Here is a 13,771-nt window from a genome sequence, read left to right as displayed (position 1 = left end):
AACACGTATACGACAAGAATACCTTCGCCTTATATCTATCAGCCTGAGGGGTAGGTATCAATGTTAATGTATACTTGAGATAGGACACTAAATTGAAGCGGACAAATGTGCATAATTGTCTTAATTTCATTTAGTCGCTTAATAAACAACGAACGTTATTTAAACAGATAATACCCAAATATTGTCTACAATGTCAGGAAGTGTAAAAACTATCTAATATATAAAATTCTCGTGTCGCGGTGTTCGACATTGAACTCCTCCGAAACGGCTCGACCGATTTTGATGAAATTTTTTGTGCATATTTAGTAGGTCTGAGAATCGGCCAACATCTATTTTTCAAACCCCTAAATGTTAAGGGTAGTCCACCCCTAAATTTTTTTTTTATTTTTTAGGCAAAATTTTTTGTTTTTATTTTTTTATGACACAGCATACAAAAATACATACAACCCTAAATTTTCACCCCTCTACGATCAACCCTTATATTTTATTTGTAAATTAAAAACTATACATACAAATGATTTGTAACTAAAACGTAGTCAATTTGAGCTTTATTGTTATTGTATAAAGTTCATATTAATAATAATTAGAAAACGGGGTAGGGGTAGGGTTGGGGTAGGGTAGGGTAGGAGTAGGGTAGAGGTAGGGTAGGGGTAGGGTAGGGGTAGTGTAGGGGTAGGGTAGGGGTAGGGTAGGGGTAGGGTAGGGGTAGGGTAGGGGTAGGGTAGGGGTAGGGTAGGGGTAGGGTAGGGGTAGGGTAGGGGTAGGGTAGGGGTAGGGTAGGGGTAGGGTAGGGGTAGGGTAGGGGTAGGGTAGGGGTAGGGTAGGGGTAGGGTAGGGGTAGGGTAGGGGTAGGGTAGGGTAGGGTAGGGGTAGGGTAGGGGTAGGGTAGGGGTAGGGTAGGGGTAGGGTAGGGGTAGGGTAGGGGTAGGGTAGGGGTAGGGTAGGGGTAGGGTAGGGGTAGGGTAGGGGTAGGGTAGGGGTAGGGTAGGGGTAGGGTAGGGGTAGGGTAGGGGTAGGGTAGGGGTAGGGTAGGGGTAGGGTAGGGGTAGGGTAGGGGTAGGGTAGGGGTAGGGTAGGGGTAGGGTAGGGGTAGGGTAGGGGTAGGGTAGGGGTAGGGTAGGGGTAGGGTAGGGGTAGGGTAGGGGTAGGGTAGGGGTAGGGTAGGGGTAGGGTAGGGGTAGGGTAGGGGTAGGGTAGGGGTAGGGTAGGGGTAGGGTAGGGGTAGGGTAGGGGTAGGGTAGGGGTAGGGTAGGGGTAGGGTAGGGGTAGGGTAGGGGTAGGGTAGGGGTAGGGTAGGGGTAGGGTAGGGGTAGGGTAGGGGTAGGGTAGGGGTAGGGTAGGGGTAGGGTAGCGGTAGTTGAAAGTTTACATCGAGTTTCACGCGGACGAAGTCGCGGGCATCCGCTAGTATATACATAAATATATAATCGAATTAAACACAAAAATGTGCATGTGTGCGCTTAGTGGTGTAGCTAAATTCGGATCACTTTTTGCGGTGATTTTGTAGACACGTAACCTATCTATAGAATAAACTATCATTGGTAGGTATCATTCTTGTAATAATAATAACGGCAACCATGTCCTTTAGACCGGATCACAGTACTATTACTAGCTATTTATTTCTTTTGCAAAAATAAACTGTAGAGCTTCCCCAGACGACCTCAGAGAATCCAAATAAAGCTCTCAAAGATTTAAATTTAGTGTCTAAATCGGTCCAGCATTATAGGAACTGCCACAGACAGACATATATGCTCGTACAAACACACGTTAAGTTTATAAAAGTGTAGGAAGGTAGTATTAGCTCGTCCTGGATAGTAATCCAGGACGCATGCACTTCAAGTTTTACCATAAACGTTTCAACGTTACTAAAAACAGGCACATTCCGGGTTTGATAACCCGAGATTGCTAAACAGCAGTATCATCCTGGAGTATATTACAGCAGCTTCATTACGCCGGCGGTGCTGAGCCGCGCGATTACAAGCGCTTTGTGCCACGACACGCGCCCGTCGCACCAGACAATCGGTTATTGTGACGATTGTGGCATGAAAAACATTTGCAACTGCTTTGATAATGACTCGCGATGAATTTTTTTTTTTCTGTCGGAGTAGGTGCCGATAGCTCCCTGCGGAACCACTACGGCGTCACCCGGGGGGGGGTTGGGCGAGCGCAGAAGCATCGCCTGATGGGGCCCGAAGGCTGAAAGAAAGATAGAGGACGGAACGGCTCTCTAAGGGCGTCTCCTATGAGACTCTTACCTCGGCTTAGAGGGCCATTCTGGAGGAGGTAACCGTGACCTGAGTGAATCAGTTCGGACGCCCCCAAGATCGTGAGTTAGAAAACCCACGTCCGGGTGACGTTAGATATCGGGGACTTCGTCTTCGCCGGCGAAGACGCTGTGTAGTCGCGATGAAACGAGATCGCTAACTTTTAAAGTAATAGTTGATAGAACAAGCCGCTGATCTGATTTTAAGAGGAAAACCATGTCCCCTAATAGTGCAGCAGTACCTCCGAAAGAACTCTAGAAAAACGTCCTACAAACATTTGTCCAAGAATAGTTTGACAATTTAAAAGGTTAGAAGACATGCAGCTGAGATATCTGATTTCTAATAGATATTTAATTCAGCATAAGCAATTCAGCCGTTACTTTCATAGCCGTAAACTATCAGCAGTCCAGGATTCGCCTATACTTAAGCTATTTGAGCAATTGCTTAGTGCATCCCATTGATAGGGGCATCAAAGGCCAGTGACCAGGCCAAAAAACAAACGAGCACACGAAAGATAAAGCAATTTCAATATCAGTACGCTTTAAATAATATTAATAACATTTTATTTATCATTTCTTTGTAGTTTACTCAAGGGAAGAGAAGCCCACAACGGAAAATTGCTTAGAGCACCAAATTATCTTAATCCGGCACTGCATTCAACGGCTTAGTAAAGTAAATGAAAAAATGTCGCTAAGCGCATCAAGCTGTTGTCGAAAAGATGGTCTACATACAAGTAGAAATATTTGAATACGCAATTAAAAAATTGGCCAGCGTAAAAATATGGGAGCTCCGTGAAAAGTGTATGTTGCTAACTTCATGTCATGAACAGTTTGCGGTAAAGGTAAGTAGACTACTTAAGCGCTGCTAATATAAGCGCATTGATCACAGAGCCGCACGAGTGCCCTCGTCCTCCCCCCTCTGCGGACACCGCTACGATCATTTACAGATTGTGGTCAGGGTTGCCGACAGCGTGGCTTGATCAGGAGGAAGAACAGAAGTACCTATTTATTACACTGTAAAGCCACCACGGAAAACGAAATCGAGATTTTAACACTAATCTAACTCACCCACAATCTCATACCAATTCTAAGCCAAGCAATGATGTTAAATACCGTTACTAGGGCATGAAAAATGAGGCGCTCAAAAGAGGAAATTTCCAAATCTCAATGTTAGTTGTGGTCAACAACGAATGTTATTTAAATAAAAAAATTCATAAAAGAAAGTTCAACCGACTTCCAACTCATAAATTAACCTAAACTAAAAAGCAAATAAAGATTTTAATAAAAAAAAGTCAACCGACTTCCAACCCAAAAATTAACCTAAACTAAAAAGCAAAAAATAACATCTTACTTTACTATGTGCTACCTTCTGATCAGTATCAAGGCGGTGCCAAACCAGTGTCATATTTTAAATCAAGCCGTTTAAATTACAAAATTTCTGTGATTCTTTCAGAAACGGCTTTAAGTAAAACATGACACTGGTTTGGCACCGCCTTCAAACTTAAATATCGTGTAAAAACTATATATACTTATATACATAATGGAATTTAAGACAAAATTTTGCATGTGTGTGTGCAAATTTAATCTGGCACTGGATAGTTCAGAATTACCAAATCAAAACATGCCGTCAGCCCTGCGAGTAAAATGATCCGACGGAAGCGCCATTGTAGCCGGCTTCATTACATGATGGAATGGAGACAATGCGCGGAATCCGCTTATAAATTATCGCCAGGCACGCCTCGCCTGGATGCTGCAGCTACAGATGTGAGCAACTAATAATGAGACAAATGTCTGCCACCACGATCGCCTTTAGACGCTTGCTTGCTTCGTATTGACTATTTTGTGAGAAAACAAAGACCGCTTTAATGAAATTCTAAACAAGCAATGCTTGTAAGCTTGCTTGTAGATTGATTTTTAATTCAATTTTTCTTTGTGGTTTCTTGGTTACAAAAGATAAACACAAGTTACAGAATTAAATGTCAAAAGATACATTGTGACCGTCCGTACCGACTCTTAAACCGTCCGGTCAATCCGGACCTGTCACGTTTTTTTAACACACATTAGCAAATTTTTTTTTATTTGGCGGTCGATTTCCATTTGTTATAAGACTTAAAAAGGGTAACAAATATAAAAAAAACTAATGTCGAACAAAGGTTATGATTCAAAACACTTGTCAGGACAATTTAATTAACAACCTAAAAATAAGACTATAGAATGGCAGAGAATGACCTTAAGTGAAGTCACGCACTTGTGAACGATGTGTGTAGGTTTAAAGGATCCTTTGACTGATATCAAACACTCCCCCCTCCCAAGTAACCCATAAAGAGTTACACAACAAGAGATGTGGACGGCTCGAACGCCACGAGCACACTGAAGCCAACACAAGATCGAGCGACGTCATATCCGTCACAGACTACTATATCCTACAGTATTTATTAAAAACATGTAAATTCAAAAGCGGCCAACGCGGCGATAACACATTTCTGCTTTCAGAAGCCAAACTCTGACATAGATAGGTGTAGTTAGTCATGAACTAGCAGTAGCCTGTATGCAAAGACAATCCGAATGGCAATTCGATCGAGGCACCGACTTCCTCCCACAAACACGATAATCGGCAGGCGCTCAGCGACGGGACGGGTCCATTCCGAGCATTGCCCACTTCCTCTGGGCAGCGGGCGTATAGAGGGCACTGGCATTCGACGCCTATCCCAACCTGTATAAATACCTACTTCGTTCGTTATCAACCCATATTCGGCTCACTGCTGAGCTCGAGTCTCCTCTTATTTTTTAATAGTCCACCACGCTGGCCCAATGCGGATTGGCAGACTCTTAATTCTCTGCGTGTGTGAAGTTTTCCTTCACCGTTTGAAACATGTGATAGTTAATTTCTTAAAATGCACACAACTGAAAAGTTGGAGGTGCATGCCCTGGACCGGATTCGAACCCACACCCTCCAGAATCAGAGGCAGAGGTCATATCCACTGGGCTAGTCAAATTCTTCCTTAAAATAGAAGAATCCAATAATTCCCATAGAGCTAAAAATTGGTATGAATGTTTAGAATAATATAAATGAATTGTGAAAAGTCTCTATCAATCCCCCTTGTGCAAAAAAAAATCATTGATGGTGAAAGTTTGCAAACTAGGTATTTCGAATTTTTTAGCTAAACGGTAAGTTTTACAGCAAAAATAGTTCAAACAAAAATTGTAGATCATCCGATTCTCTACAAAAATGTATCCACACTTTTTTCTATCCCTATTATATGTAAATATATAATGAAAATATATGGAGAGAACAGTGTTTAATTCAGGTCTCAATAGCTCAACGGTAAAGCGACAGGTATTCAGTATATTTCATCATCGGTATTGAGTATATTAGGCACATTAAAAAAAAAGATACAAGTATTCTTTTTTTTTAATGTCAAAGATTAGAGATCTACAACGCTACGTCGTCGATATTCCTCAGACGGTGTAGTCCCTCTCTTTAAAAAAAAAGAGTGAATGGAACTCTGAATCCGACATAATAAAGCTAGATCCTTGCGTCCACTGTCAATAAGAAAAATACTTTTTACGTCCAATATCAATGGAATACACGGTTCCTGGTACTCGTAGCATCGTAGCAGAACATACGTTGTTATTTTTGCAGGAGATATAATTTTTCACTGACGAAGTCATGGGCGCCTATAATGGGCGTATAGTAATAATTTCACTTCGTAACAAATTCGCTTATTAGTAACCAAAAGTAAAACATAAATAAAAACTTTTGTATTGTTTGTCTCTGTAATAAGATATTTAAGTTAAAAATGTCACGAAAAGATAAATGATGGAGAATTACGTCATATTTTTGTCGAGATTGTTATTGTATATCCCATTAAATGTAAAGGATCGTTACCAACCAACGAACCGCAACATTAACAGGTTTAACGCTTTACGCTTTAGAAATCAAATTTTTATCATAGATAAAATAGATAAATGTCATAGATAAAATATATATATCATGCATTAAAATGATAACTTTTATGTCCTCATACATTGCTGTAAGTTACGATGTGAAAGAACTTACATTAAATTTTATGTCCAATAATGTTTATACTTGGTGCGAAAATATAGCTAGTTTGTATATTAGGTTGAAAAATAAAATTCCACGGTCTACAAAAATACTAAAATGGGAAAATAACATAGTATTTAGTCAAAATTACTGGTGGTTTTGAAGGATGTGTCCAGTTAAAATATACATATTTTAATTTATTAATCAAAGCTTATAATATAATGACTATTAGTTATTTTCAGCAGTTTTTCTTTCACAAACGCTGATTATTAATTAACTTCAAAACAATGTATAGAGAACACATACTCGTATGTAATTTTTCGGTAGTTTAGCATGTTTTTTTGTTATTTTTTCAAGAAGCATATTATTTGTAATACACTTTTTCGTCGGTTTTTTTACCACCCGACTTTAAAAACACTATTAATAACACATTTTATATTTATGAATATAAATTTTATGTAAAAATACACTTACTTGCAATAATAAAGTCTACCATCCCTCCCTGTGTGCACCGTCCATCCGTCCTTCAGCTCCGTCTGAATCCTCTCCAACGCGACCTCGTCCTCCAAGGGCCCCTTCCCTTCGAACCTCGGACTCCCACTTCCCATTCTCGGACTCCCGCTTCCCATTCTCGGACTCCCGTACTTCGGACTTGCGCCCAACTTGGGACTGTTGGCGCCCAATCTGGGACTATTTGAACTCGATGCTCCATCGCTCAAGCTGGGGCTTCCTGAGAGTTTGGTGGTGAAACTGGGGCTGTTACTGGGGCGGCTCTGGGTTAGCTTGGGGCTGGCTGTGCCGCTCGGACCTGGCGACGTATGCTGAAGCAGCATCGCTTTTCACGTCATTGCACCATTTTCTTTATCTGGAAAAGATGGAAAAGTATTTGTAAATATTTTAAAATTTTTCAATGTTTAATTTTTTATCAATCCAATGATGTTAGAAGAAAAAAGAGGTACATTGGTTAGTCACGGACCGCCAGTGGCACGTTAAAACTATGCTAATTAGCAAACCTGAGCTCAGACGCTGCACTGTCATCGCGCCGTTGACAACGCCGCTGAAATAATTTGTGTGAGCCAGTTGACATTGAATGTGGTAAATGTACCATATCTGCCTCTTTTTTCATCTAACATCACTGTATCAATCTATTTAAAATGACCCACTAAAAATAGGTATTTAATATGAATACAAAAAATTCTAAAGAGTTTCGTTGTTGTTGTTTGAGAAATTACACCAATTTACTTTTAGATGTAAACAAAAACTTATTTTATATATAATATTCAGTAATAATTTATGTTTATATTATCGTTGAAAGGCGAACCACTCTGCGAAACAATTAATTTTCTAAATACTACCTCCTACGTATTGTTATTTGAACCCTTCTGCCTATCGTGGGCGGAACGTGGGCAGAAAGTAGGCTATTCACTAAACACGAAGAAAAAACTCGTTAATATCGACATTGAAATATACCAATCACAGAAATAATGTCATAGCATTCCAAAAATAATATAATACCTACCTACATTCATTGTACTTTTTTTTTATTCTTTAAGAACCTTTGAAGGCAAACTCATCTGATATTAATTGATGGTGCAACTTAAGATGGAAGCGGGCTTGGGGACTTGAACTTGGGGGAACTTGGAAGAGGTATATATTTATTCTACTTATACATCTACAGGTTTCTACGTGACATCGTACCGGAACACTAAATCGCTTGTCATCGTCATTGGTGCTAGGGTGGTAACTAGCAATGCTTACCACCACCAGAACTGTGACAATTTATTAGACTTCACACTCATATTATAAAGGCGAAAGTTTGTGTGTAAGTGTGTAAATTATTGTGGACGTCTCTAAATCTTCAAGAATTTTTAACCCTACACACATCGGTCACAAGTCCGGTGCTCTGCTCGGAGTTGTTTCTGCCACGCGATATACCCGGCACCCGCATGTTGAATCCATGGGTTGCTAAGATATTCATCTGATAGTAAACATGAGACAAGACTAAGCTTTTTTTTTAGTTTAGGTAACGATGTGTAAATTTTGACAAATATATTAATACTAGCGAACGTCCGCGACTTCGTCCGCGTGGAGGAAATCAATGTAAACCCCTATTTAACCACTTTAGGAGTAGAATTTTATAAATTCATGAATCATGTTATATTTTGTATTTTTATTATGATTTATGAACAAATTTTTCAAACAGTAACTCTAAAAATGAATGACTTTCGTTATAAACTTCCAACCTCTATTTTACCCCCTTCTGTGTTTATTTTAAGATCATAAAATACCCTATATTTTGCTATTATACCAAAATTCATCTTTATCGGTTCAGCCGTTTAGCCATAAAAAGGTAACAGACAGACTGACAGACTTACTTTCGCATTTATAATACTAGTATAGATTTATTTATTAATTTACTAACCTTTACTTACCAATCAATCTAACTAAAAACTTATATCTATCTATTTACTATCAATATTAGTAACTACCAAGTATGGGCCAAGCTCAGGATACAGACACCAAGAATATGCAAAATCGCTTTCAATTCCACCCCATTCATCATTACGAACAGAAAATCAAATGGATAAATATATCAAACACAATCATGAAAATGGCGGATGGATAAAAGCCAGCCACGAAAAACTGGGACATGATATCTTAATTGCTGAAAAAAATACGGCTCTCGCACAAACCACAATCACTGGGACGCGACCGAAAATATGGATGAAAATGGACGCCATTTTGAGCTGAAATTTTACCCAATGCGTCTCTATACAGAACCACAAATATATCGTTGCTTAAAACCCATAATTCGGTAAAACAATAAATATTCTTTACTACAATTAATATCATCATCTTTAATATTCGGCTTACTATTGAATGAGAGAGGTTAATAGTCCACCAAGTTTGGTCAATGTGGATTGGCAGACTTCAAACACGTAGAGAATTAGGAAAATTCTTAGGTATGCAGGTTTCTTTACGATGTTTTTTCCTTCACTGATAACAGAGTTTCTTAAACAATCTAAGTGATTCTTTCGCCGATCACGTGATATTTAGTTTTTCAATGCATATAATTGAAAAATAAATATTTTGCGTCTTTTTCTGTTAATCTGTATGGTGTGCCTCAAGGTGTAACCATTGGCAAGTATGTTAGACAATAAGGTATGAAGTTAGGACCATTCAATCATCAATATATAAACCATAATTTTTCATTTTAATTATTATATACACGTGAATTTTTATTAAAAATAATTTCAACTCGCTCACATCACACACGCTGTATGTATTTTTTTTTCAAAAGACCGTATTTAGGCCGTGACAGCATTGCTTCCTGTCACGGCGCGTCCTCGGCGGCGAGTTAATTCGTTCGCTGTGTAAACACTGTGCAGCTTTGTTCGGTGCCGACAAATGTTGGCATATTATGACCTCAGACTACTCATATAAGTACAACGCTATTGCTTGTATGATTTTAGTAGTCTCATCATCAGGCTACTAGCGGACGCCCGCGACTTCGTCCGTGTAAAAATTTTTGATTTTTGATTGATTTTGATTTGTGAATAAATTTTAAAACTTTAACTCTAAAAATGAAGGACTTTTCATGCAAACTTTCAACCCCTATTTTACCCCTTCTATTTTTATTTTAGGATCAAAAAGTACCCTATATTTTGCTCCAAGGTCCCATTTACCATTATACTAAAATTCATCTTGAAGCATCCGTTCAGCCGTATTGCCTTGAATAGGTAACAGACAGACAGACAGACGGACAGACCTACTTTCGCATTTATAATATTAGTATATTATCAGGCTATTTTAACGGTCCAATACAGGGTCAGACCCCCCTCCTTATAGGAGAAGGCATATGAAGCTTAGACCCACCACGATGCTTTAATGCGGGTCGGCGGACTTAGAGTGAATGAACGACTACTCATCATCATCATCATCATCATCATCATCATTAGCAAAACCCATTGGTTTTCGGCTCACTGATGAGCACGAGTCTCCTCTCAGAATGAGAAGGGTTAAGCATTAGTCCACCACGCTAGCTGGGAAAACAATGTTGCCCCCGGTACCTATATGTAATGTAAATAAATAAAATGATTATTATTTTAAATGTTCCGTGGTAGGACCAGGCTTCGCTTTTTATAATAGTGGTCCAAGTACCAACCACACTGGGTCATTGTGGATTGGCCGGCAATATTAATTAAAATTATTTTGTAAGAGCTCATTATGTTTGTCAAAACAATCGTCGTCGTCATCAACCCATATTCGGCTCACTGCTGAGCTCGAGTCTCCAGACTCAAACACGCAGACTTCACACACGCAGAGACTTAAGAAAATTCTCTGGTATGCAGGTTTCCTCACGATGTTTTCCTTCACCGATTGAGACACGTGATATTTAATTTCTTAAAATGCACATAACTGAAAAGTTGGAGGTGCATGCCCCGAACTGGATTCGAACCCACACCCTCCGGAATCGGAGGCGCAGAGGTCATATCTACTGGGCTACCACGGCTCATTGTCAAAAGAATATTTAAGAGAAATTGTGACTAAATTCGCCTTTTGCAATGAATAGAACAAAGGCAGATCAATACCAATCTCGCTATCTTTCAGATAATTAGTGGGAAACGCTGGCATCCATCATGGCTTCGGAGTAGAGTGGCCATGTATCACGACTATCGCGGAAATTCCTGTGATAGTTAAATCATAACAAATCATCGATTTCAATTTTTAAAATTTGGAACACATAAATCTAGTTATCTGAGCATTTTGGTAAAGGTTGAAAATATATACAGTTATGTGACAATATTTCATTTATTTATTCGGGAAAATCAACCGCTAATACGTCAAGTTCATGCTTACATTTATGTACCTACATTGTTAGATTAAGTGTATGCTTAGCTACTGAAAGATTTTCACAACTTTGATAATTTTTACAGAGTTTTTATACATATAATATAATATAAATACTCTGTAAAAATATAATCGATTATGATCACATTTCTTAGCTATAGATGTACTCGTATCTATTAATTCTAACAATATAATCTATATTTATAATAAAATTATTAGCAGGTCCAATTGAAAATATCTTGAAAATGTAACTTGTTGGTCTAAGCCTTGTATCTACTATTGTTTATTCTGTGGTCTAATCAATGATTTGGTACCTACCATGTTATCAAGCTTTGGGGCCATGGCCAGTTAAAGAATTGTCAGAACTCTGAACTCTTCCGTTCTGAGCCGTTAGCATTCAGCTATGTCAATCGCTTAACGCCTTTGCGTTGTGTAAATTCGACATACTAAACCATTGTACCCACACATATTTGCGTAGAAGAGTATCACAAATATATATATTTGATATTCATCACAAATAACATTTAAAATATTAATTCTCCTCTATTATATTATACTTATCTCTAGCTTATTTGAGCGCATAAATTAGCATTCAAGATTGCATTTACAAATTCTTGCTCAAAAGCAACAGTTGGTGCAATTCACCGGACGTAACATAAAAGCTTGGTTCTGGTCTTCGCTTCATACTCGTAATTTTAAATTTCGAATTGTATACTAATCGAATATGAACGGAAATTGAGTTACAATTACTTTTATGAGACCGTCTCATTTACGTTACGCAAATTTGGTCACAGTACTGCTGATTTGATGGCGAGATACCTTGAAAATGTCGCCACAAAAGGTCTCTAGCTCTTATTTTCGTATTACATAAGTAAAATGCGAGGAAAGTTTAAGAATAATTGTAGAATAAGACAAGTAAATAAACGAATACAATACCGTTATGCACGCCATTGACGATCAATTATTCTCATGTTTCTGTAGTACCCACGACTATAACTGATCGTGTATTGATCACTGCGTGCATGACGGCTCGACTTCTGAAACGTCTTCGCTGCTGTTTGCGCTGCAGAAACGTGAGAATGACTGACCGTCAATGGCCGACTTTAAGATGATTTTTTTTTTACCCGACTGCAAGAAGGGTTATTAAAAGTTAGCCCTTGAATACAATCTCACCTGATGGTAAGTGATGATGCAATCTAAGATGGAAGCGGGCTAACTTGTTAGGAGCTGGATGAAAAATCGCACCCCTTTCGATTTCTACATTTCGTACCGGAACGCTAAATCGCTTGACGGTACGTCTTTGTCGTTAGGGTGGTAAGTAGCCAGGACAGAAGCCTCCCTCCAGAATCAGAAATGAATCAAAAGAGTTTATGTACCTAATAATATATTACAAAGAAATACCTTTACATGTGTCTTTCTGATTTTATTGTAATTAATCGTTCTTGAAAATCAGAGTGGCTGAGTTTTGTATTTATATTATATAGCAACTTATTATGGTCGACTGAAATCCTTGTAATCCATTACATATATATATTATATATATGTACGATTAACTTAAATCCATTGGATTTAAGTTAATCGTACATAATATTTAAATAAGAAATAAACACAAACACAAAATTGAAACTGTTTTGATTTAGTTCGTTAAAAATATCATTGGCGATCAGTCATCACGTGAGATTTCACAAATGACTGATGGCCAATGATATGGCCAAGAGCGGGAACGGCCCAGAAGAAAGATGCCAGTAATCTATCCTACTAATATTATAAACGCGAAAGTTTGTATGGATGTTTGTTACTCTTTAACGCCGCTACTACTGAAGCGACTTGGCTGAAATTTGGAATGGAAATAGATCTTACTCTGGATGAACAAATAGGCTACTTTCATCCCGGATAAATCCATGGTTCCCGAGGGATTTGTGAAAAAAGAAATTTCACGAGGACGAAGTCGCGGGCGTCCGCTAGTTTATGTACAATCGAGAGGTTGCGAAAAGCATAAAAAATATAAAATTTTCAATGAAAACCATAGATATAGCATGCCTCTCACGGTTATCTAAATAACGCCGTCGCAAGATTCCGCAATTTCCGGCAATATTTTCCGAAGGAAGTCAGTTCACGGCTGCCGAGATTCATTGCCTGTATCTTTATAAATGACGTGACGAAACACGCTACGGCGACTGAGTGAGGAGCTTTGCCCGGACATCTTACTACACGAAAATTAATGTCACGTTGAAATAATGTCACGCAACTAGCTGATTCCACCATTTAGTAGTTTTTGAGTTTATCACGAATAAACTGACAGACAGATCAACAGAGCGGAGAAGGAGAATTGTTTTATAATATGTGTGAATTACTCTGAGCAGCTGAGCCCGGACGTCTTACTATACGATATTTAATGTCACTATAATATATCAACTAAAATCACGCGAGTCCCTTCGTCAAAAGTTTAAAGAAATGGGCATTTTAACAGTAGCCTGTCAGTATATATTTAGCAGTATAGTAGGTATATGTAAGACAAAATATTAATTTGTACAAACGAAAAGGAGGTTTAAACCCACGTCTTACTAGACACGGGCATAAGTTAGTTATTTTTGCGTATCGCCTCCAAAGAG

At 38.6% G+C, this 13,771-nt stretch overlaps 1 protein-coding gene across 1 annotated transcript in view; it reads right to left on the bottom strand.

The window, feature by feature from the left end:
* LOC112044477 (uncharacterized) overlaps positions 1 to 13,771 on the bottom strand; it is a 188,925-nt gene that overhangs the window by 115,471 nt on the left and 59,683 nt on the right. The window contains exon 2 of the mRNA XM_024080343.2: positions 6,783 to 7,173. Coding sequence (XP_023936111.1) covers positions 6,783 to 7,141 — 359 coding nt within the window. The 5' untranslated portion in view covers positions 7,142 to 7,173. The remainder of the gene's footprint in view (positions 1 to 6,782; positions 7,174 to 13,771) is intronic.

Source organism: Bicyclus anynana, chromosome 13 (genome assembly GCF_947172395.1).
Source record: "Bicyclus anynana chromosome 13, ilBicAnyn1.1, whole genome shotgun sequence".
Lineage (NCBI taxonomy): Eukaryota > Metazoa > Arthropoda > Insecta > Lepidoptera > Nymphalidae > Bicyclus > Bicyclus anynana.
This window is presented reverse-complemented; position numbering and strand designations above follow the sequence as displayed.